Here is a 27,558-nt window from a genome sequence, read left to right on the forward strand (position 1 = left end):
CGGCCATCCCTTCATTCAGTCTCCTCCTCACTACGGCGCTACAGCAAGCCCACAGTGAGTAGAACAGGGGAAAAGAGACCCCTGTTCTCGAGATCTCTGGGAATCTCAGCCGTGAGACCCCTCCGAATCAGAATTTTATTGCTTATCCTATGGATCGGTAATAAAAGTGTATCTTGGTACAACCTCTTCAAAATACAAACTGAACAGTCTTTGGAATACAATAGGTTTTGCTCTTTGTTACAGATCACTAGTGCTAACCTAATATTGCTCTCCAGAACATGTCATAGCTAATCAATAACTCACAGTTCAACTTGATGACATAACTTTCTGCATGCAAACACGGGAAGGTCACTGCTACTCTTGTCCCTATTTCCAAGAGCCCTTCAGCAACTAACTTCTCCTACCACACTTCTGTTCAGTCTACTACACTACAATGTAAGAGAGTGGAAGAGCCCTCCTACCTTCAGCAAAGCAATGCTGTTATTCCAACACTGCCTCCTAGGAAGTTACTAGCAGCACTGCCGCTCCGAGAGACCAGGGGGATAAGAATTAGATATATTACTATCTGGGGTGCTATAGATGGGGAGATTGTGTAGAGGTGTGGAAAATGAAGGCATGTTGCTTAAAAATTGAGAATTGAAGCTGTCTCTGTTTCATTCTGCAGACATAAGTTGTGAACAGGAGTCATGATGGTCTGGGCCATATGGAAAAGCAAAGGAAAAGTAAATTCCTCCAGTCAGAAAGGATGTCACCTGTGATCACTGGGGATAACTATACTGCAGTCGCTTAAACTGTCTGAAGAATGCCAATATAGAGCTGGTCACTGTATGCTGGTTATATTTGCCGAGGCTGCAATGCCGTTGCCCCTTCCCCTTCCCTCCCCCTTGCCGGCTCACCTCCTCTCTCCTCCCCTCCGGCTGATTGGAATGGGAGGAGGCGGGAATGGGCAGGGCTTGGCTCCGGCCGCTGTCATTGGCTCCCATAGGAGCTCATGCAGCGGTCGACGTATTCCAGCCCACAGGATTGTTCCAGGACTATCTTTTGGGCCTGAGGTAAAACGCCTGGCGCTATATTAGCCGGCCAGGCGCTTTTACATCGTGGGAATACAGCCATGTGATCTGATGCAATGGAATCCAATGCATCAGATCACAGCGTATATCGACCGACTGGGAAAACGGCGGGCCGATATACGCTCATGTGAAAGAGCCCTAAGCTTATAAGGCAAAGGGCACACTCAGCAGCCTAGTTCTTTTTTGGGTGTGTGCAGAGCCATTATGCTACAATCAGAGGCGTTACTTGAAGCTCCTGGGCCCCAATGCAAAACCTGTAACAGGGCCCCTAAACATAATGCTTCATTCATAGTACTGGGCTCCCTATATGGAGAAGAGAGGCCTTATGGGCTACCCAAGGCTCCTGGGCCCGGGTGCAACTGCATCCCCTGCATCCTCTATAGTTACGCCCCTGGCTACAATACATCTGCTAACATGATAGTTATGTAACATATGCCATATTTTCATACACTTCTCTTAGAGTCTATTCATTCATTCTGTATGACTTGTGGGACTCTACTGATCTGTAATGGTGTCTCTCAGGTTTCCATCGAGAGTGCTGATTTTTTTTTGGACAAGAAGACTGCTGTATATGCTATGGGATGGAAAATGGAAAGGCAATGTGCCCATAAGCTTGGATATCTAGCGATTCACACCAGCATTATGGTTTATGTTTATAATGGAAACTTCGACAAAGTGCCCAATAGACCCTGTTGACTTATAATGGGATCTGTTGTAGGTTCCATCACCTGGACAAGAAGAATAGGAGTGCATGTAGCACTGTTTTTCCATTAAATCTGCGATAGAACCTCTGACGCTGATGTGAACAGAGCCCAAATAAAAGCACATTGTGTCACATATTATGAAACAACGGCACAGCAATGACAAACACCAACATCAGGACTGTATACAGTCTAATTACCAGAAGTATCCAATATCATGGCATCTTGCCAATAAGGTTTTGGCTCAGGACAATTATTTTGCTTCTTTATGAATACTGGATTTAATTAGTTTATTTGTGAAAGGACTGAAATTACCCAATTAAATATTACGCGAAATTCTATCTATGCTGCAAACACCCTGCACCTCACAACAACAACAAACAATGGCACAATGGAACATTTTTATGACTTGTTTGGAGAGGAATGATGACATCCTGCTATGCCCTGTGAGATCCCTGTGCAGAGAGGGAAGAATGTAAGTGTACTAAGGAGTTTAACGCCTTCCTCTCCCTGTGGCTGGAGGTTTAGCAAGTGGCCTAGGCACTTTATCATGGGCAACGGAGGGGCCCTATACTATTTGGAGCACAGAGAGGGCCGTAGCATTAAAGGGGTTGTCCTGCGCCTAAAGAGAAATTTTTTTTTTTGCCCAGTCCCCCAGTACCTGTAAAGGAATACCGCTGCCATGTGTTATTAAAAAAAAATTCCCTTACCTGAATCCCTGTTCAGCAACTTTAAAAAATCTTCTGTCCAAGATGGCTGCCGCTGGTCTTCTCCCACAGTGCACCGCGGGTCTTCTCCCATGGTGCACCGTGGATGTTCTTCTGCAGTCTGCGCTTCACTGCCGATTCCAGCTACCCCATTGGCTGATCGGCACCACGTGACGGAGGTGGAGCTACGCGATGACGCGGAGAAGAGGGAGGAGCCAGGTCGCAGCTCGTGAGCCTGGGCCATCAAGAAGAGGAATCTTCAGTGCGCAAGCGCGACTGTTCTGGCGACCAGAGGAGAAGTTTGGTCGTCGCCATGGAGACAGGGACGGCAGCATCGGGAGGGGGTAAGTATATAACTTCTGTATGGCCAATATTTAATGTGCGATGTATATTACAAAGTGCATTAATATGGCCATACAGAAGTGCATAACTGCACTTGCTTCTGTGGGACAACCCCTTTAATTGGGGCCACAAAGAATCCTGTTACTAACTGGGGCAAACAAGAGGACCTACTGCTAATTGGAGCGACAGATTGGGTCACTACTAGAGATGACCGAGCACCCAAATGCTCGGGTCCGCGTTATTCGAGTCGAGCTTTTCGTAAAATTCGAGAGCTCTACTCGAGTAACGAACCCCATTGACTACAATGGGAGACTCAAGCATTTTTGTATGTGGGACGCCTGGTGCCGAGCTTTTTTTTTCTTCCCTAGGTTCGTTTCTCTCTCTCTCTCTCTCCTGCCTGCCAGACAAAAAGTTTGCCAATGACGCCCTTTGCATTGCGGCAGGGAGGGGCCAAAACAGACACATCACAGAGGGGAGGAGCCAAAAACTGGGGCGGGGTCGAACACGGCTTGATGCTCGTTCGAGTAACAAGCACTATCGAGTACGCTAATACTCGAACGAGCATCAAGCTCGGCAGAGTATGTTCGCTCAACTCTAGTCACTACCCTGTTTCCCTGAAAATAAGACTTACACTGAAAATAATACCTACCAGATTTTTCAGGGAGGCTAGTAATATAAGCCCTATTTTGAAAATAAGCCCTAGCTGCATTACATTAAAAACGGAATACTTACCTAGCAGGCTCAGCCCTTTTACTGATGTCACCACTAAGGTCGTCAGTGCTCGGGCAGAGCATTTAAACTGACATGCGGATTTCTCATCTGTTTCCCGCTCAGCGCTTCACCTCCTATGGGAAGCGCTGAGTGGAGAGCGTTTACACAAGACGAGAAGCCAGTGAGCCACCCAGCTTTTTAAGCTTACTAAAAACAACCACGTACGACAAGTGAGTTTTTCGCATTCAGGGCGCCCACCCACTGGCGTTTGCGATTTTCGTGCGTGAAAAACGCTGCGCTTTCGCGGCGTTTTTCCCGCGTTTTTCGCGGCGTTTTTTGCCGCGTTTTCGCGGCTTTTCCATTAATTTCCATTGACTTTCATGGGTGCATTGGGAGAAAAATAAGGACACATATGCAACTGACAGTTCCTATGTTAAAAAACGCAACGCAACGCAAAACGCCAGTGGACAGGAGTACATTCAATTCTAATTGCTCTGCAGAAAAAACGCAAAACGCAGAGAAACGCAAATTGCCAGTGGGTGGGCGCCCTCAACCTGAACAAATTTGTTCGTTATTATTAAGAAATCTGCCAGAATTATATTGGAGACCCTTCAAAGGGATAAGCGGTCTAAAGGGTTGACAATCCCAATTGATTGGATATAAAATTGTCCCTTTTTGAAGGGAGAGGCCAAGTCATGTGCGGCGGATTTTCATGCAGATGTTCAGCAGGGAAAAAATCTTCAGTACATCCGCGCCAAAATCCACACCATTTTAATGTGGATTTTGGTACTAATCAGCACAATAGAAGAGGGTTAAATCTGGTGCAGATCAACACCAAAATCACACCAAATGGTTATTGTTGTGTTGCGAATTTAATGTTTTACCAGAGTTTACCAGTGTTGTAGGGAGCAAAGTTGTGTGAACAGCCCCAGGCCCATGGCCCCCTTAATCCGCTACTGGTTGCATGTATTTTAGAGACATATCCTTTTTGTTCTCGGCAGCCGATACAGTCATAAAAAAAAATGCAGATGGAAATGTATACAGCAAGGCTTCTCAACCATGGTGACATCCAATGAAGAATATGTACAGAGGTGTCATTCTGCTGGGAGCAGCAAAGGGAATTAGTTCAAATAATGCTATTAATGATAGCGCAAGAGGTTAAAGGGATATTACCATCTGAGGCATTCATGGCATATCATAGTAATATAGTATCTTAGGATCAAAAAAGACAAATGTGCATCTAGTTCAGCCTATTTCCATCCCTCCTTGTTGATCCAGAGGAAGGCAAAAAAAAACAAAAAAACAAGTTACCCCATTTGGGGTGGATAAAATTCTCTCCTGACTCCATAATGGCACGGGAAGATACCCTTCTGGTTATTTAATGTCAATATCCTGTAGAGTAATAGTGCTCTAAATATCCACATGATATGCAATAAAAGTCTGATAGATGCGGGTGCCAATCTGCACCTATGTTTAGGTCTGCCTACATGTGGTGGCCAGTAAATATGGAAACAAACAGACTGTAGCAGACTGTCTTAAGGCCCTATTACACGGGACGAGTGTCGGGGGCAAATGATGCCCGACACTCGTCCCCGTGTATCCTCGCTCCCGTGCTGTTACACAGGAGCGAGTATCTCTGGCTCGCTCACAGTGTGGCCGGCAGGGAGGCAGATGTGGATTCTGGTGCAGATTTTTCAGCTGTGGAAAATGTGTGAATGCAAGGATCTGGTTTGTTTGATATATTACTATAGCCTGGCATCTACTGGTCAAATAGGGTATGTCACTGTATGTTTATTATTTATAGGTAGTTATAGTTTGCGTGGGTCAAAAGACTATTTTAGCATTCCCCATCATGGATTAGAGGATATCTATCTATCTATCTATCTATCTATCTATCTATCTATCTATCTATCTATCTATCTATCTATCTATCTATCTCTCATCTATCTCATATCTATCTATCTATCTATCTATCTATCTATCTCTCATCTATCTCATATCTATCTATCTCATACGTATCTATCTATCTCTCTATGTGTCTATTTATATATCTATGTATCCATCTATCTATCTCATACTCAACTATCTATCTCATACCTATCTCTATCTCTCTCTATCGTATATCTATCTATCAATTTGTATATCTATCTCATATCTATCTATCTAATATCTATCTATCTCCTATCTATCTATCTATCTATCTATCTATCTATCTATCTATCTATCTCATATCTATCTATCTATCTCATATCTATCTATCTATCTCATATCTATCTATCTATCTATCTATCTCATATCTATCTATCTATCTATCTATCTCATATCTATCTATCTATCTATCCATCTATCCATCTCTCTCATATATATCTATCTAATCTATCTTATTCCTGAACACACGGGGCACTTTTGTTTCTATCTATCTATCTATCTATCTATCTATCTATCTATCTATCTATCTATCTATCTATCTATCTATCTATCTATCTGTCTCAAAACTGTCTCTCTGTCTCAAAACTATCTCCTATCTATCTATGTATCTCATACGTATTGTATTTTCTGGCGTATAAGACGACCCCCAACTGTCGACTTATATGCCAGGAATACGCTGTAGAAAAAAAATCAATACTCACCTCCCGCTGCGCTCCCTCTTCCACGCCGACAGAACATCGGCTTGAATGCCCCTCCTCTAGAAAGCTAATGCTCTGATTGGCTAACTCAGCGCAGTGTCAGGCAATGAAAGCTGGCGCTGCATCAACCTTTTACAGCCATTCAATGATGTAGTGGGAGGTGAGTATTGATTTTTTTTTCTACAACATATTCCTGGCGTATAGGACGACCCCCTACTTTGACAGCTGTGGCAGAAGTCTACCATGCTATCCTATTGCTTTCAATGGGATCAACACTACTGCCGGTCCCATTAAAAGCAGTGGTTTGTGGCAAACCCCACAGTATGATCTTTTTTTAGAAAAAAGGAAAAAAATTACTCACCTCTCTACCGCTCAGATGCGTCCTCGGCTGGCTCCCCGTCACAGCTGTCCAGCACTTTCAGCAGGCGGGGATTTAAAAATCCCTGCCTCCTGAAAGGGCTGTGCTGATTGGCTGAGCACTCAGCCAATTACAGCTAGTGCTTAGCTATTTATGAAGGGGATGAAGGAAACTCCTGCCACAGCTGTGACAGCTGTGGCAGAGGTCTGCGGTATTCTCCCTATGTTTTCAATTGGGCTTGCGCTGCTGCCGCTGGCCCCATTGAAAACACTGGCGATGGTCCAGCATTTTTCCAGCGTTTTTCTCGCGCTGCGAGTCGAGTGTTTTTACTTGCTCTCGCAGCGCAAGAGAGAATATATCGCCAGTGGATGTGAGCCCTCAGGCAGCTATGTTAATGCATAAATAAAATAATTATGATTTTTTTGAAAGTGGGGAGAAAAAAACGGTAATAAGAAAATAAAAGGGGCTGCATCCTTAGGGCTCAGTCAGACTGCATTTTTTTGTGCACTTTTGTGCACAAAATGCATGCGCACAAAAATTTGCATGACCAAAGCGGGCGTCACACAAAAAAATGCACTTGGCTGCATTTAAAATTTGCACATAAAGTGATCTGCCCACTTTTCCCTGCTGCGGCTTTGACAGCTGCAGCAGGGGATTCTTTGGATGTAAGAGTTTCACCTTGTGGTCAACTGGGCGGGCGGCAGCAGCGGCAGCCCCATTGACAGCAAACAGAGAAAATTGTGATCCTCTAGCATAGCTGTGACAGCTATGGCAGGGGAATTCTTCATCTCCGCGGGGAGTCCACTCATCACTAAACACTGGGACAGCATTGTCACAGTGTCCAGTAACAAGGGGACTCCCCGCGCGGATAAAGAATTCCCCTGCCATAGCTGTCACAGCTGTGGCACAGGAACGCGATGTTCTCCCATTGCTTTCAATGGGGCCGATATTTCTGCAGTCCCATTGAAAGCAACGGGCTGCCCGCAACCCCTGAAGTGATTCTCGGGGGAAGGGCATTAAATATATATATATATATATATATATATATATATATATATATACATACACACACACACTCTCACCTCTCCACCGCTTCCCGGGCTCAGGCTTGTCCGGCCACTTATCCTCCTGAACTGCTCTGAAGTGCTTTAAAATCCCTGCCTGCTAAAAGGGCTGCCTCTGATTGGCTGAGCACTGTGACTAATCAGAGGCAGCGCTCAGCCATTGAGTAACAGCTGAGCGCTGCCTGTGATTGGTGCCTTTGCTTAGCCAATCAGAAGCAGCGCTCAGCCGTTCATTGAATTCAAATGAAAAAAATGAAAAATGCAGGCTGCATAGGGAAACATGGAAGATAGAAAAATGCACATTGCAGAAAGATAGAGCACGCCGAGATTTTTTAGCTCTCAACATCACATCAGTGAAAACATCGCAGATGGGAAGGAAACCATTGTAAATCATTGGTTTCCTAACTTTTTTTTAATTAACTAACGCATCAGGCAAAAATCGCGGGATTTTCTCGCCCGTGTAAAACCACTCCTAACAGGTTAAATAAATGCTGTATAACATACATAGATTTAGCAGACATTTCACATGGAGTTTTTGGGAGCAGAAAAAATGTTTTTTAAGCCGAATGCACGCAGGTCGGATTACGCATGCAGGATCCCGCTACAGAATCTGACCTAGTGCCTGTCCAGTGACCCCTGCGGACCCCTGCGTACCTGTCCACAGTGTTCTCCATCTGTAATATGGATGTGCTGGGCGGTGTGGCGGCGCACATGCACAGTACAGAAAACGCCGCTCTGTCCCTAAACGATGGCGTGGATTCCGCGGGAACATCTGCAGTGACCGCTGTGGATCGGCCGCGGAATCAGCATTGTCACCTAGTGACAGAGCATCGTTTTCTGTACTGTGGACTGGATGGCTTCCATTGACTTCAATAGAAGCCGTCGATGTAGAATCCATGCTAGAACAGGACATGCTGCGATTTTCCCTCCACGAGCGGAAAATCGCAATAAATTTCCGATTGTGAACAGAGAAAAGTGATTACACATAGCATGTCTATGGGCAGTATTTGCTGCAGAATCCGGAAGTGGACGTCCGCTTTGGATTCCGCAATGCAAATCCTCCCGTGTGCATTGGGCCTCAGTCACTTTAGACAATGCTGCACTTACTGCTACAACAATTCTTATTTCCATATTTCAGTGATTATTGTCGGCTTCCTAGATATTAAACAGTAACTTTCCTGCCTTGCGCACTTGTTTGGTTTGCAGTAATGTCACCTTTTTTCCAGATCCTACATGTTTATTTAAGACTGTTTACTAACAAGTGCAGACTTGGTAGCCGAAGAAAGGCTCAACAATGAGGAGAGGGATCAGCGGCCAAGAAAGAGTAAGCCGTCATAGAAGAGAGCGGCCGTTTCCCACAGCTGTGCCGTAGAACATGATGTAGCAGCACGTGTGCGAACGCGTGGGATAAAGGAAAATGTTCGTTAAAATAGCACAAAGCACCTCAAACTGAATGCTGTGGCTATACGTTACAAGATATAATAAAGAGTTTTCTCCGCACTTATCTGGTGGTACGTCTCATTATATGTGAGGTTGTTCGTATGTGATGTCCTTGATAATTGGGGTCGTCACTAGAGATGAGCAAACGTACTCGTCCGAGCTTGATATTCGTGCGAATATTAGGGTGTTCGGGATGTTCGTTATTCGTAACGAGTACCACGCGATGTTCGGGTTACTTTCACTTTCATCTCTGAGACGTTAGCGCGCTTTTCTGGCCAATTGAAAGACAGGGAAGGCATTACAACTTCCCCCTGTGACGTTCAAGCCCTATACCACCCCCCTGCAGTGAGTGGCTGGGGAGATCAGGTGTCACCCGAGTATAAAAATCGGCCCCTCCCGCGGCTCGCCTCAGATGCGTTGTGAGATAGCTGAGGGACAGTAGTATCATGTTGGAGCTGCTATATTTTGTCGCGCCAAGATCAGCTGGGGAGGCACCACCAACAGCATGCGCAGGCATATGATGGCCAAGCACCCCACAAGGTGGGACGATGCCCGTTCACCGCCTCCGGTTTGCACCACTGCCTCTCCCCCTGTGCCCCAACCTGCCACTGAGATCCAACCCCCCTCTGAGGACACAGGCAGTACCGTCTCCTGGCCTGCACCCACACCCTCACCTCCGCTGTCCTCGGCCCCATCCAGCAATGTCTCTCAGCGTAGCGTCCAGACGTCGCTAGCGCCACAGTTTGAGCGCAAGCGCAAGTACGCCGCCACGCACCCGCACACTCAAGCGTTAAACGTGCACATTGCAAAATTGATCAGCCTAGAGATGCTGCCGTATAGGCTTGTGGAAACGGAGGCTTTCAAAAGCATGATGGCGGCGGCGGCCCCGCGCTACTCGGTTCCCAGTCGCCACTACTTTTCCCGATGTGCCGTCCCAGGCCTGCACGACCACGTCTCCCGCAACATTGTACGCGCCCTCACCAACGCGGTTACTGTGTTGGGCAATGCAATGGGATATATTTATGTACCGCCAGTGGCTTTCTGGCACCCACCCATGCTGTGGGTCCACAGAGAATTATAAATGCATCTGTTTCCACATCTAAAGAACCCCAGTCTGACTGGGGCATGCAGTGTGGGCCGAAGCCCACCTGCATTAAGCACGACATTACTACCTCAGCTGTGTTGGGCAATGCAATGGGATATTTCTATGTACCGCCGGTGGCTTCCTGGCACCCACCCATGCTGTCGGTCCACAGGGACTTCACAATAGGGAGTTGTACCTGCCTGTGTCTATGAATTAAAAAACGCGGTCTGACTGGGGCATGCAGACACCTTGACAGAATGAATAGTGTGTGGCACATAGGTTCCCCATTGCTATGCCCACGTGTGCAGCTCCTGATGGCGGTGGCACAGGATTATATTTCTCATTGCTTCTGTACAGCATTGTGGGCTATCGCCCCGCCCCTTTTAAAGAGGGTCGCTGCCTAGCCGTGCCAACCCTCTGCAGTGTGTGCCTGCAGTTCCTCGTCATGGCAGACGCACTTATAAATAGACATGAGGGTGGTGTGGCATGAGGGCAGCTGAAGGCTGCGCAGGGACACTTTTGTGTGCGCTGTGGACACTGGGTCGTGCAGGGGGGGTTGGTCAGCATGTAACCCAGGAGAAGTGGCAGCGGAGTGTCATGCAGGCAGTGATTGTGCTTTGTTGGAGGTAGTGTGGTGCTTAGCTAAGGTATCCATTGCTAATGAGGGCTTTTCAGAAGTAAAAGTTGTTGGGGGGGGGGGCACTCTTGCCGCTATTGTGGCTTAATAGTGGGACCTGTGAACTTGAGATGCAGCCCAACATGTAGCCCCTCGCCTGCCCTATCCGTTGCTGTGTCATTCCCATCACTTTCTTGAATTGCCCAGATTTTCACACATGAAAACCTTAGCGAGCATCGGCGAAATACAAAAATGCTCGGGTCGCCCATTGACTTCAATGGGGTTCGTTACTCGAAACGAACCCTCGAGAATCGCGATAATTTCGTCCCGAGTAACGAGCACCTGAGCATTTTGGTGCTCGCTCATCTCTAGACTCTATCAATTTTATGGCAAGGCTTACATTCATTAAACTTATAGGTATAGACATTCCCACAACATGGACTAACACTGATTCCCATTCTGCAGGAATTCTCTATTTCAGAAACTACTTTCTGACCACTAGGTGGCGCACACACTCAACACATCATCTTTTAACTCTCTGGATTTGTTTCTTTGCTTTACCAAAAAAATGAACCAATTGTTACAATTTTACGTCTTTCTTTATTTTCCATACTGGATACAAGTAGTAACAGCCTGATGCTGTCTGGTAATAGGGGACTACAGTAGTAGCAGTGGGAAGAGTAGAGTAGGGGGCTATACAGCGTTACTGATCAGGGAGATCAGCAGACTTGGGGTAGGATCAGCATGCAGCAGATAGGAGCTGAGCCCATCTCTGACTCACACCCCTCTGTAGACAAGTAGTTCACCTGCTATCCAGGACCTGAGCGGGGCGAGTCTGCACTGATTCCAGGGTGGATGCTCTGGAGATGTCTTCTCCTTCCAGGACTGACTCTTCAGAAGAGATCAGCTCATTCCTGCACATGACTAAAGGCATGTCCATGTAAGTATGAATGGAGTTCTGTGTCCGAATCCTCATTTATCTAGAAGATACCGGGATGCAAGGAATTGTCCATTTATTGGGAATAATACAACTATTATCTGCAGGAGTTACCATAAGGTGTCCTTCCAGCATCTCGTGTAGAGAAGTCCTCACTTACTAATAGGAAGGACTAATCGATCAGGATAGATAGACAGACAGGCAATATCTTCTTATATCTGCTCTGTTATATATTCTGTTGTGTTTTTGAGAAATACAGATACTAAAAATGTTAGCAGAAACTATCAGCGGACATTTTATATACAGTAAATACCAATAAGAGATATTATACAACTCAGAAATACCACATACAAGTAAAAGGATATGACTATGATAGGGATTTCATATAATCTAATATTCTCCATCCTATCCTATTAACTATTACAAGGAAGTTGGGCTGCGAAATCCCAGGGTTCAACGTCTATAGCCATTTCTTCTAAATTAAGAATACAGTCATGACAGGGTTAATTATAGGTTTGCTACTGAAAATGGTGATAGGATATATGGTAATTGAAAATCTATGTGTATTGGGCTTTGGTCTCAGGGGTACACCCCTCTAGAAGACCCTTTATCAGTGCAATTATAAGTGATCATTTCTAAAAGGTTTCACTGCTTATATGGAGATAGATAGATATCAGATAGATAGATAGATAGATAGATATGAGATAGATAGATAGATATGAGATAGATAGATAGATAGATAGATAGATAGATAGATAGATAGGAGATAGATAGATAGATAGATAGATAGATAGATAGATAGATAGATATGAGATAGATAGATAGATAGATAGATAGATAGATAGATAGATAGATAGATAGATAGATAGATATGAGATAGATATGAGATAGATAGATAGATATGAGATAGATAGATATGAGATAGATAGATAGATAGATAGATAGATAGATAGATAGATAGATATCAGATAGATAGATAGATAGATAGGAGATAGATAGATAGATAGATAGAGATAGATATGAGATAGATAGATAGATAGATAGATAGATAGATAGATAGATAGATAGATAGGAGATAGATAGATAGATAGATATGAGATAGATAGATAGATAGATATGAGATAGATATGAGATAGATAGATAGATATGAGATAGATAGATATGAGATAGATAGATAGATAGATATCAGATAGATAGATAGATAGATAGATAGATAGATAGATAGATAGATAGGAGATAGATAGATAGATAGATAGATAGATAGATAGATAGGAGATAGATAGATAGATAGATAGATAGATAGATAGATAGATAGATAGATAGATAGATAGATATGAGATAGATAGATAGATAGATAGATATGAGATAGATATGAGATAGATAGATAGATATGAGATAGATAGATAGATAGATAGATAGATAGATAGATAGATATCAGATAGATAGATAGATAGATAGATAGATAGACAGACAGACAGACAGATAGATAGTGTAGCAAAGCAGGGGTTCATTTGCCAATTGATCGCCAATGTCTCAGACTGGAATGTCCACCAACCATGCAGAAACTCTGATTCTCTTTATCTGGTGGCTGCCAGCATTTAGTCATCAGCATAAATGTAGACACTGCATACAACAGTCTAACATAAAGTCCATACTGTCCGCACCCCACCTTGGTATGAGTCGAGGGTTGTCATCCCTGTCTGACTCGGGGCCTTTTTCTGGTCCTTACTGGACCCTAGCTTGCAGCCTGTCCAGCACTGCCAAGCTGTCACTTCTCCCCCTTCTTCTGGCAGGAACTGGCTTATATGCAACCAATTCCTGCTACACCCATCAGGTATTAACCCTCTCTATTCCTTTTGCAGGTATCAGAATACGTAGCACCCTCTATAGGCCATTCTGATACTGCACTGCTACAATAGATAGATAGATAGATAGATAGATAGATAGATAGATAGAAACTGTTGCCTCCAATACCAACAACCCTTTAAAGTAGAAGCATGGTTAGGCATCCAGTATACAGTATAACAAATTAAGAATGTAGCTATAATCAGCTTAACGCTCAATTCCCATCAAGTCTGAGTGCATAGTTGTCATTGTCATGTATGTACTGAATATGAATCTTGACTTAACCCTTTCCAATCCACTGTCTGACCTCTGAAGACATCATGATTTAAAGCTGCACAGCTATGATGTTGGAAGTCATCTGTCCGGGTTCTCTTACTTTATATTGCCACCCTCTCTGTTGTTGGAGCCTATCCAACGTGTCACCTCATGCAGTACTGGCTTTAGCCAGCAGATAGCGCCATTGTATTACAGCAGAAAAAGAGTAAGCCCCCTAGGAAAACGGGAGTCCCATTCTTATTCCAGGGGGGGGGGTCTCAGCAGTGAGATACTCACTTATCAGCAAGTTATTCCCTATCCTTTTCATAGGGGATCACATGTAAGACCAGCTTCACATGGGCGTATTTACTCTGTATTTGCACGGTGCGTGTAACATTTTTGCGCACGCCTGTGCGTATTTTACTGTATTCCTCATGTGCGCATGCCCTGGGTAATTACATGCATGATAAGCAAGCAAGCATGCTCCCTTTAATTTGAAAGGTCAATTAGGATTAATGTGTAATGCACACCAAAATAGGTCATGGAGTGTGATTTCCTTCCACGACTGAAATGCGCGGGAAGAGAATGCACATGTGAGTGAGCCCATTGAAATCAACGGGTTATATTCATTGCTGCTGCACGTGCAAATTTTGAATGTGTAATATACAGTGCAAATGTGTTTGTGTGAATAGGCCCTAATTGTTGTACAACCCCTTTAAAAGTATATTGCAGGGTATGCATTTCTTTATCTGGTAACTCCAGGGGAACACAGTTAGGGGAAAAACACATGGGCGCATGTGCTAATATGCTCGCTGCTATGGCGCGTATTTGTACATGAACCGTTTTTGGCCTATTCAAACTCTGTGCTAGTTTCCAATAGTGAAAACAACACTATTGAAATCAATGGTTTCATTTCAGCCCGTTGTGCGGTGGCAATTTTCACTCCCACCTGTTGAAGTCCTTACATATATGCTATACACATACATTCAGCACATGGTATCATTTCCAATGGCCTTTCTGAATGTGATGTGAAGCGAGCCGAGATCCATCATCAGCATTAGAACACCCATCCTACAGACCCCACTACTGATGTACACGACTGTCGGTACATAACTGTAGCAAACATTCCTTGATACCTGATGTGTTAGACCACTCTCACATGGATGTATAACGCTCCCATTCAGAGGCGTAACTTGAAGTTTCTGGGCCCCAATGCAGAACCTGTAACAGGGCTCCCAACTATAATGCTTTATTCATAGTACTGGGCTTCCTATATGGAGAAGAGAGGCCTTATGGGCCCCCTAAGGCTCCTGGGCCTGGGTGCAACCGCATCCCCGCATCCTCTATAGTTACGCCAGTGCTCCCATTGATTGCAATGGAGCCTTGCAGACATGCGCTCGAACGCGGTGATTTGTAAGTGCTGTCTGTTCTATTTATTGTGTTCAGCGCACCTCGTCAATGATGGGGTGTGCTAAAGCCGCTGTCGGAATCAGGAACGCTGCCTTCGAAAACTAAAGTAAAATCACAGCAAAACACGCTTTCAATTGTGGCGCATTGCCAGGGCCATTGTGAGAGCGGCCTTAAACACACAGCTTCAGCAAACTGTAAATTGTCACTTAACACAACAAAATTAATTGGAAAAGCCAAGTTAAAGTTTGCTGCAACTTTGCATTTAATGCACCGAGAGTCAAGTTAACATTTGCTATATCTGTATGCAAGAGTAGCGTTTCTTCCAGTATATGGAGCATCTAACGTCTTGTACAGGTCTGCATTCACCTTAATGTTGGCCTCCATTGTCATTGCTTCTTCTCCTTTACTTATGTGTTATACCGTGTTTCCCCCCTAAATATGACACTGTCTTATATTTATTTTTGCCCTAAAAGAGGCACAGTGTCCTATTTTCAGGGGTGTCTTATACTACTCACCTAGTAGACAGTGTTCGGGTCCCTTGCGCTGGTCTCTGATGCTGCTGCAGGCTTCCGTGTACTTCTGAACATCGACAGAGCCTTTCTTCCTGGTAGCGGGTATTGAATACCCCGCCTCCACAAAGTGATTGCTCTGATTGATTAATCGAGCACTGCGTCAGCCACTCAGAGCCGGTGCTCCATTAACCAATCACAGCCATTCGTTGCATGACATCATTGAATGGCTGTGATTGACTAACTGGCTAAGACAGAGCTCGATGAGCCAATCAGAGTAATCGCTTGCTGGAGGTATGCATACCCCGCTATCAGGAAGAAATGTTCGGTCGGCATTCCAGAGTACACGGAAGCCTTTTTTTTCATGTAGTGTAACTAGGGCTTATTTTCGTGGAAACGCAGTAGCACATAGTAGTTCAAAAATAATAGTTCAGAAATGAAGCTTATTCATTGACAGCTGCAGCCAGAATGATGTGCAAAGATAGAACTCATCAAGTGTTTATTGCACCTTACAGACACTCGATGTGGGCGCCATTGCTGATGATAGATAACCTAAAACATTGCATGTCCGCTGTAGTGGAATCGCTAACAGAGGATAGGCCGGGACGCTTGTGGCTAGAACTGGACTACCGATTTGACATCTGACGTGTCACCAACGGCCCCCCATCAAACATCTGTAAGATGCATTAAAAACTTGAAGAGCTCTTCTGTCTTTTCTGTCCTTCCGGCTGTTGGATGTTCCATCACAGATGAGTAAATCAGTGTTCCTTTTGCATCATTCTTCTTGAATCCCCTGCACATATTTCTTGGTTCGGTTTCCTCGGAGTGGTCAGTTCTCTGCCCCGGACATTCTGGTTTACAGTTGTGATGTAATGTTTTTCTTGCTATATATAAAGTATCCCAGAGAGGAATATTTCCTGCTTATTCCATGGAACTAATGGAAATGAATAATTGTGAAATGAACTAGGAAAAGACTGATTAAGGGCTTATTCACACAGGTGTGTATCGGTCGGGTTGTCATGCTCGGCCGATATTCGCTGTCCCTTTCTGCAAGGGGAGAAGGCAGACCTGGCCAGGAGCTAACGCACTGAGCTCCTGCACCCTCTCTTGCCCTCTCTCCGCCCCTCGCCACTGTTTGCAATAGGAGGGGCAGGGTGGGTGAAACTTAGCTCCGCCTCCGTTCCACCCTCCCATTGCAAGCAGTGGCGAGGGGTGGGGTGAGGGTGGAGAGGGGGCGGGAGCTCAGTGCAAAACCTCCCGGCCAGGCCTGCCTCCTCCCATTGCAGAGAGGGACAGCGTATATCGGCCGGGCGTGAAAATCCGTCTGATATACACCTGTCTGAATAAGCCCTCTTTGACAATTACCCCATAAATAGTAATGAAGGGGCTGCAGTCAGGAGAGACATGGGAAGTATTAGGGTATATTCACATGGGCAGATTGCAGAAATTTCACCAAGTGAAAATAGGTTCCATATATCCGATTGCGGTTGTTTCTGCAGCCCATGCCCGGATTTCTGAGATGGGCAGTCAGAAATTTCTCCATCAAACCAGTCACGTCACATGTGAATACTGAAATATATCACATCCTTTTATGTGACCGGCATGATCCCCACACCGATGCATACTCAGTGTTATTTTAGTATTAGATGCCAACATGAGCACTAGTCACCGGGTAAGTCCCTTTCCTATTTTTATTCATACTGTGTGCTATCTATCTATCCCATATCTATCTATCCCATATCTATCTATCTATCTATCTATCCCATATCTATCTATCTATCTATCTATCTATCTATCTATCTATCTATCTATCTCATATCTATCTCATATCTATCTATCTAATATCTATCTATCTCATATCTATCTATTTATGTTATATCTATCTATCTATGTTAAATCTATCTCTCATATCTATCTATCGCATATCTATCTATCGCATATCTATCTATCTTAAATCTATCTATCTTAAATCTATCTATCTATCGTATATCTATCTTTCTTCTATCTATCTATCTATCTATCTATCTATCTATCTCATATCTAACTCTTTATCTATCTCATATCTGTCTATCTATCTATCTATCTATCTATCTATCTATCTATCTATCTATCTATCTATCTTATTCCTGAACACACCGGGCATTTGTTTCTATAATACTGCCTACCTTCCAAGTCAATACTCCATCCTAAGAAATACAGTAAAAACAAGAATTTTTAGTAAAACTTTATTTAATTTTTCAATATGACATTACAGAATTGTTCAAATCCTGAGATTTTTTTCAAGTAACAGTTTTAATTGAACATACAGAATTACATTCCTGAGATATTCAGAAATCGCTCCATGTTCTACATAGAACTTTTTATTCTATGCTCACCTTTTATGATCACTTTCCTTACATTTCATACAGATGAAGCAGCTTTAGTGCTTCATTTTTTTTGCCTGGCTCATTATTTAGCAGGATATAAAGACATCACCTTTGGCTGATCCCCAAATCATTGTGAGTTTAGGCTACCCCCGTATTGTCTATAACCTCAAGCTTGTGGCTCATATAGTATCAGCCTGATGCTGTATATTACTTCTTGTATTTTCATACTATGAACTCCTGTACAAGGTTTCTACAATGGACAGTGGTGAATGCTATATTTAACATAATGTATTGATGTATTACTTGTTTATCATTAAATTAAGAATCAGTAGCTAATTCCTAATTTCCTCTTCCCAATATAATTCATTAGAAATTTTTTGCAGAATGTATTAAAATCTCCCCAAAATAGATAATTTGATATTAAATAAATAAATTTAAATATTTTGTCTTAAAATATATATTAAATCATTTGACTTTCAGAAGACACTGATGTACAGCATAGTTCCCGAATATTCCACAGAATCCCATATTAGGACCTACAAAGACAAGAAGAAGAAATGAGAATTGTCATAGAGACAAACATCCAGTTTAGGAGTCCAATAAGCGGTCGTACCCAGTGATTGACCGTCATACAGGGAAGGCTGTCAATCTGATAGGACCGGACACTGGACTACTAAACCCAGAATGAGCAAGGATTTACAATTTAGCTTTTCTTTAATACATAGAAAATACAAAAGACTCAAAAAAACATTCATTTTCCAGCTAAATGTAAACTTTCTCACCTTATTTGCACGGGTTGCGATAAGTCTTCTCAATGTGTTTTACTGTATAAGATAAAAGCAGAGGAGTAAGAAATGTGAGGTTGATTGTAAGACTTAAAGGGGTTGTCCCACGCCGAAATGGGTTTTTTTTTTTTCAATAGCCCCCCCGTTCGGCGCGAGACAAACCCGATGCAGGGGTTAAAAAAGAAAACCGGATAGTGCTTACCTGAATCCCCGCGCTCCGGTGACTTCTTACTTACCTGGTGAAGATGGCCGCCGGGATCTTCACCCTCGGTGGACCACAGGTCTTCTGTGCGGTCCATTGCCGATTCCAGCCTCCTGATTGGCTGGAATCGGCACGTGACGGGGCGGAGCTACGAGGAGCCGCTCTCCGGCACGAGCGGCCCTATTCAGAAAAGAAGAAGACCGGACTGCGCAAGCGCGTCTAATCCGGCGATTAGACGCTGAAAATTAGACGGCACCATGGAGACGGGGACGCCAGCAACGGAACAGGTAAGTGAATAACTTCTGTATGGCTCATAATTAATGCACAATGTACATTACAAAGTGCATTAATATGGCCATACAGAAGTGTATAACCCCACTTGCTGCCGCGGGACAACCCCTTTAAGACTAAAAGCCACCGAACCATCTCTATGTTTTTACCTTGCTCGGCTTATGGTAATTACAGTGACAAATTTAAGGATATACTCTGAACCGTAAGGACAGTCATAAAGGCCATATGTATTGAACTTTGCTGACCTAGCAATATGCATATGTGGCCGTGCTGATCATGTACATCATGTCTGTATGTGTAATGCATATATATCACTGGATGGCTGTAACCATTATATTCTGATTAGAAACTGTTTCTGATTGGATATAAAAAGGGGGATCTTTTTCCATAAAATTGCTCCCCATCCCACAGTAGCCCCCTAGGCATTTGCCTTCTCTGCTTACCCTTCATTCCTGCCCAGAGGCGTAAGTAAAGGCTCAGGGGCCCTGATGCAAAAGGTAAGCTGGGCCCCCCCCCATCTGTATCTGTACCCGTACCCATACCCATACCTAAGCTATGCTGCACAGAGACATAACTTGAAGCTTCTGGGCCCCAATGCAAAACCTGTAACAGGGCCCCCAACTATAATGCTTTATTCATAGTATTGGGCTCCCTATATGGAGAAGAGAGGCCTTATTAGCCTCCTAAGGCTCCTGGGCCCGGGTGCAACCGCATCCCCTGCACCCTCTATAGTTACGCTCCTGTTCCTGCCCTTAATCTTCACCAATTACCACATCTAATTAGCGGGAAACATCTTTAACCCCTGTGGCCCTTTTCTTTTTGTTTTTTTGTTTTTTCCTCCCTACTTTCAAAAAATAGCTCTTTTTTGCTATTGACATGTCTGTCGGAGAGCTTATTTGTTGCAGCAGGAAGTGTATATTTCAATGGTACTATTTATTGTATCATATAATATATTGAAAAACCTATTAAAAACTTCTAAGTGGATTAACATGGACCCCCCCCCCCATGCAAATCTGCAATCTCAGTAACGGGGGAAGGATTGCTTTTTATGGCATACACACTGCAACAAAAATGACATGATAACTTTTAATCTGTGGGCCAGTATGTTCATGAAAAAACCAAAATGATTTGTTTTTTTTTTGCTGTACTATTTTAGGACTCATGTTCAATGTTCATATGCATTGATTTCCACGCATCCGAGCTGCGCAAAATGCAGTGCTGCAAGCATGTGCAGAAAAACACGAAGCTTAGTGCCAATTGCTTTCCACGGGGCCGCTGCTGCTGCCGGCAGCCCCGTTGAAAGCAATGGGCTGCCGGCAACCCCCACAGTGATTTTCAATGAATGGCTGAGCACTGCCTGTCATTGGCTGAGCGCTGTGATCAATCACAGGCAGAGCTCAGCTGTCATTCAATGAATAGCTGAGCGCTGCCTGTGCTTGGTTGAGTGCTCAGCCAATCAGACACAGCTCTTTCCCTGACTGTTGAAAGAGCTTCAGAGCAGTGAAGGAGGACAAAGTGGCTAGATGCACCTGAGCCCCGACAGCGGCGGAGCGGTGAGTATATATTTTTTTACACTTACTAGGGATGATTTTCAGGGAAGGGCTTATATGTAAAGCCCTTCCCTGAAAATCACTGCAAGAGTTGCTGGCAGCCCATCGCTTTCATTGGGGCTGCCGGCAGCAGCGACAGCCACATTGAAAGCAATGGGAGAACATCGCGATCCTCTGCCACAGCTGTGGCAGGGGATTCTTTACTCCCCTTGGGAATGCCATCTTTACTGAACACTGTGACAGTGCTGTCACAATGTTCAGTAACAAGGGGACTCCCCACTGGGGAATATTGACAAGCACCACTGACCTATGGTGCGCGCATGTCCTATTTTTTGCAGGTGCGCGCGATTTCACGCCTGTAAAACACGGACATGTGAACACATCATAGGGAACCAATAGTTCTAATAGATGCATGGTTTTGTGCGCACATAAGTATGCATATAAACACACTCATTTGAACGAGCCCTTAAAAAGATACAATATTTTTGAAATATATCTATATAATTTTTTTTTTCAGTTGCCATTTTATCTTATTGTCCACCATAACTTTTTTATCTCTCCATAAATGGTGCTGTCTGAGCGCTCAATTTTTTTGGGGGGTGATCTGTGGTTTCCATTGGTACCATTTTGGAGTATATAATATGACTTTTTGATCGCTTTTTATTAAATTTCTTCTTAGAGACAGAGTTAGCAAAAAAGTGCAATTTTGTCATTGCTCATTTACTTTTTTCTGACGAAGTTCACCTTTCGGGACAAATAATGCAGTATTCTGATTGGACTTTTATGAATGTGGTTATATCGAATATGTATTTTTTATTTTGAATATGTGAAGGGGGGGGATTATTTTTACAATATTAAAAAAAAACTTTTTATCAGTAATTTTTTTATTCCCCTATAGGGACTTGAACTTTTAATCGTTTGATTGCTTATACAATATAATGCAATACCATAGTATTGCATTATAATGTATTCTGACATGCAGTCTATAACGTCGTGTTAGGACCTCCACAATCTTCTATTAATGACCAGTAACTTGAATGATTCCCAATTATTTATGGGTAGGAATCAATGAGAAAGTAGAAGAAATGAAATGAAAAGTTGGGACTAGAAGCATTAGCTTGAGAATAGAAAATGCTAATAGATCCCTGATCTAACAGATTTATAGACTAGAGCCAAAGATAACAGTATATATAGATATAATAGGAGGTGAGGCATATATAAGACAACACTGAATTAATTCCATAACTGGCGCTGGTCATCCTACATGTCTAGATTGAAAAACTTCACCTGATCTTCATTGAAAAGGCTAGATAGTCAATTTGACCACAGACCTGCTCTGATTATATGTGGATGTCCATGTTGATTCCACTGTAGCCTGTTTAATGAGCAGAAGATAATGACTCTTGTATCTTCTGATCACTACCAATCCGATTGCCACCTTCATGGTCTACACAGTTTGGCTATATGTCCACCAACAGTTTGTGTCTAGAGATGAGCAAGCATACTCACCAAGGGCAATTACTCAAGCGAGCATTGCCCTTAGCGAGTACCTGCCAACTCAGAACAAAAGATTCGGGTGCCGACGCGGGGGAGTGGTGAGTTGCGGCAGTCAGCAGGAGGGAGCGGGGGGGGGGGGGGGGGAGAGAGGGAGAGAGAGATCTCCCTTCCGTTTCCCCCCACTCTCCCCCGCTGGCACCCGAATCTTTTCTTCCGAGCGGGCAGGTACTCGCTAAGGACGATGCTCGCTCGTGTAATTGCCCTTAGCGAGTATGCTCGCTCATCACTATTTGTGTCTCTTTATGGCCATAAGACTTCTGTTCAGGAATATTTACTTACATGGCTCATAATAATCTGTCACAGACACCACGGCTGGATGCAAGTCTCGTACTTCACACTGCTGCTCCATATCTATAGAGAGCAGCAATGGTGTGGAGGTGATCTACAATGACATTGAAAGGCAAAAAGTTAATAATGCGTTTTAGCTTTAATGTTTCGCCATATATGAAGATTTCTGCTTGTTGGCAGTGCGGAAGTGAAATATACAGGGCTCCATACAGGAGCGACCATATACCCCCAAAGAACCTTGTAACTATATGAGCAGCCCATTATCAGAACAGGTTTTCATCCTCTGAATGTTTCTATTTACTGTCAGCAGTTTGTCAAAACTTTTCATAATAGTTTTTAAATTTTGCTAGTAAATTCATAATTATGATTTGGGAGGATAGGCAGAGCTAATATTATGAGTGTTAAGTGCATTTACCTTCTCCAAATAGATTGTAACGCCGGTCTGCTTATTTTCTACTCTTTTCACCTCTTCATTAATTAAGAGCTGTGAGAGGAAAACACAGAAGATGACATTCAAGATAATCGGGAGGAAAGCAACAAGCCTTATAGCAAGTAAGCCTAAAAATGGCAACGTATATCAACGGCTTTTTAGGAAATCATAGCGGAACTTCTCTAGCTCAGAATAACCCCCCTATGAGCAAGAACAGAGTCAGCTCTGACAGATTTGAGCAGTCTATGTGTTAGGGCTCTTGCACTAGGTAATTTTATGTGTACCCGCCGGCGCCATAACAATGCGTGAACAGGCGCACAAATCTGCAGTTTGTGTGCCCATTCAGATGGCCCGGGCCCAGCACATATATGCTGAGCCCAGATTGCCATCGAGTGGGGGAGACAGTTTGGCTCTGCTAAACTGCCTTCCGCCTTTCCACCCTCGCCCGCTCTCAGCAAGGGGAGGAGGCGGGAGATAGTGTGCTTAGCTCCCGCCCACCCTCCCATTGCTGGCTGCTGAACTATCTTTCCTGACCAGCGTAAAAGCGCCAGGCCGAAATGCACTATTTTGGCCAGCCGGGCGCTTTTACGTGGTGGAAAATCGCCCATCTGATCTGATGCATTGGAATCCAATCCATCAGATGGTAGCATATATCAGCTGTCCGTGAAAATGGCAGCCAATATACGCTCATGTTAACAAAGCCAGCTGGCCGACCGATATGCGCTACCATCTGATGCATTGGATTCCAATGTATCTGATCAGATGTGCGATGTTCTGCTGCATAAAAAAGCACCCGGCTGGCCAGGATGGCGCATTTCGGCTGGGCGCTTTTACGCTGGCCAGGAAAGATAGTCCTGGAGCTATCTTTCTGGCCGGAATATGTTGGCCGCTGCATAGACTCCTATAGGAGCCTATGACAGCTGCCGGAGAAGGGAGGTGGGAGGGAGTTTAGCAGCGTAACTGCTAAACTCCCTCACCCATCTCCCTCTTCTCTGCCCCTTGATGGCGATTTGCAATTGGAGAGGGCGGGAGCTAGTTGCCAAGCTCCTACCCCCTCCCATTGCTGGCTGCAAACAAGGGGTGGAGACGGGGCGGGAGCTTAGCACACTAGCTCCCGTCCCATCCCGCCTCCTCCCCTTGCCAAAAGCCAGCGAGGCAGCGGAAAGGGGGAAGGCAATTTAGCAGAGCTTTCCCCCCGACACCGATACAGGTGCCAGGCCCAGGTCATCTGAACAGTCACACAAACAGCAGATTTGTGTGCCCATTCATGCGCTTTTACGGTGATAGGGGGCAAGAGTAACAATGCCTACGCTCGTGTGAAACAGCTTTAACATGGATGTCCATTTATCTGAATAGTTGCCATAAAGTGGCCACTTATGATCTCGGCAGTGGTGGCTCCAATATAATGATAATGACCCCACTAGCAACACTGGAGATTAAAGTGAATGATCAGTTAGTCTGTTTAAAAGAAAATACTCCCTGGGCTTCCAGAAAATGGTAAATCATTGTCTGGATTTGGCTGATCATTTCATGCACACGCCCAAAGTTTTCCATTGTGGCTGATTGGATTTTTGGCAAACACAGAAGTCTGTCATCAGCCATCATGAATAATTGTTCACATTAATTTATTAACTGATGGTCACCAGAAATAGCCAAAATTGGCCATTCACAAAATAGTAAATGATCAGGTGGATTCAGATGATCGTGCCATGCACACAGCCAAAGTTTTCCAACATTTTTGGCAGACAGAGTCTGTCATCAGCCATTGTGAACGATTGTTGGCATTCATTTATTAACCAAATTGTCCATTTATGGCGACCTTTCTGTCATATTCACGGGCAGCTTGGGATTCCAGACAAGTGAGATGACAACACAACTTCCCTGCCGCATACATGGAGATGAAATAGACATAGAGGTGCAAGTATATAAGGAGAAAAGTAACTCACCCTATCCACAGTGTCACTGTTGGGGACAAATCCAGATACAGGTTTTATCTCTACCAAAGCCATGTTGGTACCTTTATTATTGCTTGCATCACTTAAGCTGAAATATGAAGACAAATATTGTTGAAATGTGAAAATATTCTTCTTTTCATTAGCAGAGATTATATCCAGGCCTGCTGATTAACCTCAGAGCTCTAACATACCCCATATTCATTATTTACACTAGTCCTCCCATTATACAGTACACAGTATAGATGTGTCCTTCCTTACCCGTCCTCTTGGCTGAGTATATTCAGATATACACATCACAGACTAACTAGCTTTTTGTAATACTCTATCATGAGATCTCTATCCTATATGTGTCTATTCTGGTCACCTAGGGGTTGTGATCTTGCAGAATTCAAGGGCTTTTCTAGCATATTACGATATTGCATTGAAATTTGACATAAGGTAAAAAGGAAGATTTGAGATCTGTCTGACTTTACGTTATCTAGAACTTTAATACAATATCGTAACATGTCAGCAAAACCCTTGATAAGCTGCAATACACGTCACGACCACTAGATGGAGACACATTTAGCATAGACATCTCCTGACAGAGTACTGCAAAACCATGTTTTCTGTCAAAGCTGATCATGTCACACCACACACCTCATGGTATATTGAGTCAAGAGGATACTTGAAATACCAGGGCTTTAGAGTCAGAGTTGAAGGTTTTTGGTGGAGCTGGAATTGGTAGAAGTATACGAACTCCAAATTCAGCTTCCAAATATAAATATTAATATATTAAAGCTGATGTTACCATTTTACTACAGTAAATGTGTTACTAATTATTATATATGAGCCATTTATGAAGGAGTCAGAGTTCAAATTAGAATGGACTGAGGAAAAATCAAAGGAGTTGGAGTCAGAAGTTTGACTTAACAATGCCCTGGAAAATACAATGACTCTGCACTTAGAATTTAGACCAATTGCATTCTCCAAGTCCAGATGATATGAAGCGTCATTATGGCAATAATTGATTATAGTTACGAGACACAAATTTCCACTGCACTGTAGTGTACTCCTAGTCAGATAGTCCCCAGACAGGGTGAATAGTACCTGTATGCCTTCATAGGGGATCAAATACTATATATCACTAGATATGTTTTATCTACAGGGTGGGCCACTGGAGAGTAGCCCACCTTCACTCCCGGCAGGACACTCTTTGGAGCTGGCCGTAGCCCCTTGCACCCTCTCTGGTGAAGGTGTGTCACCCCGTGTGCAGTGTTCCAGCTTTATCTTATCCTGCTATTTAGTCTTTCTGTGCACATCACATCAGAGAGATGCTGTTCTTCCTACAACAAATAGTTATTGTGGAAAGCTATGTGGGAAGTTGGGCCTATTAAGGAAATGCAAAAGGTTTTTGCTGAAAAGTATCCAGGTAGAAACCACCTACTAAAAGTTGACTTCAGAGCCTGGTTCAGATATGATACCAAACTGAGTCTGTTGCAAACACAAACAAAACTGAGGCCTCCGTCAGTCTGGAAGTATGAAGTCGGCTGTGACATTCAGCAGAGGATTGCAAATAGCCTTCAAAAATCAATTTGGATAGTTCCGGTGAGAACTGAAATCTCTGAGCCTTAAACCTGACCAAATAACGTGTGCAGGAACTGAAAGTGCTGGACAAAGCTAAACACATAAGTTACTGGGCTTGGTTACTGACTATGATTGCTAGAGGACCTTTGGACCCATTGTTGTACTTTCTGATGGACAAAGCATGGTTTAATTTATTAGGTCACATGAAGTCACAGATTACGAGGTACTGGTCTACTGAAAATCCTTACGAAACACCACTGCACAACCAGAAAATTGGCATTTGGGGTAAGGAAAATAAATAGTGGGCCCAATTTTCTTTGAATCCACTATGAATACTGCGGCTTATATGTTTGAACAGTTTAACAATCAACTAACACCAGAAGAAAGAATGTACTGCCCACCTCCCATGAGTCACTGGCGTGGGTTTGTAAACTGATTACGGAAGAGCAAACTATGAACAAGGGATTAAGGCCACCATATTCCCCAAACTTTCCCACATTTTATCTGAGAGAAAAATTTAAAGCACAAAGCGGATGCCAATAATCCGCATACCATGAATGAACTGAAGGAAAACATCACAAACACTTTCCGTAGCATCACCGTTGAAGAGCTGCAAGCAGTATCAGCCAACATGTTGCGACATGCCCAGTGCTGCATAGAAATGAATGGGTACCACTTCCAGCATACGTTGTAACATGTGGTTAAATCAATAAAGCCCTGGAAAAAAACAATGCACTTGCTTTTCTTACTGGCACAGTATGGTCTGGGGTGGGCAACTTTTCTGTGGTTCACCTTGTATAATATTATATATGTCAACTTTTGGAAGGTAAATGCCATGTGTGGCAACAAATGATTCCACAAATACTAATATTTCCTTTAACTTTATCCGATG

The 27,558-nt window shown here is 43.6% G+C and overlaps 1 protein-coding gene across 1 annotated transcript in view; it reads right to left on the minus strand.

The window, feature by feature from the left end:
- Positions 1–17,885: 17,885 nt before the first annotated feature.
- The window catches only part of LOC136626211 (alpha-2-macroglobulin-like), a 34,022-nt gene continuing 24,349 nt past the window's right edge, over positions 17,886–27,558 (minus strand). Inside the window, exons 15-19 of the mRNA XM_066601064.1 lie at positions 25,092–25,188; positions 23,131–23,199; positions 22,707–22,809; positions 18,825–18,866; positions 17,886–18,578 (exon numbers count right to left, since the gene is read on the minus strand). Coding sequence (XP_066457161.1) covers positions 18,826–18,866; positions 22,707–22,809; positions 23,131–23,199; positions 25,092–25,188 — 310 coding nt within the window. The 3' untranslated portion in view covers positions 17,886–18,578; position 18,825. The remainder of the gene's footprint in view (positions 18,579–18,824; positions 18,867–22,706; positions 22,810–23,130; positions 23,200–25,091; positions 25,189–27,558) is intronic.

This window comes from Eleutherodactylus coqui, chromosome 4 (assembly GCF_035609145.1).
Source record: "Eleutherodactylus coqui strain aEleCoq1 chromosome 4, aEleCoq1.hap1, whole genome shotgun sequence".
Classification (NCBI taxonomy): domain Eukaryota; kingdom Metazoa; phylum Chordata; class Amphibia; order Anura; family Eleutherodactylidae; genus Eleutherodactylus; species Eleutherodactylus coqui.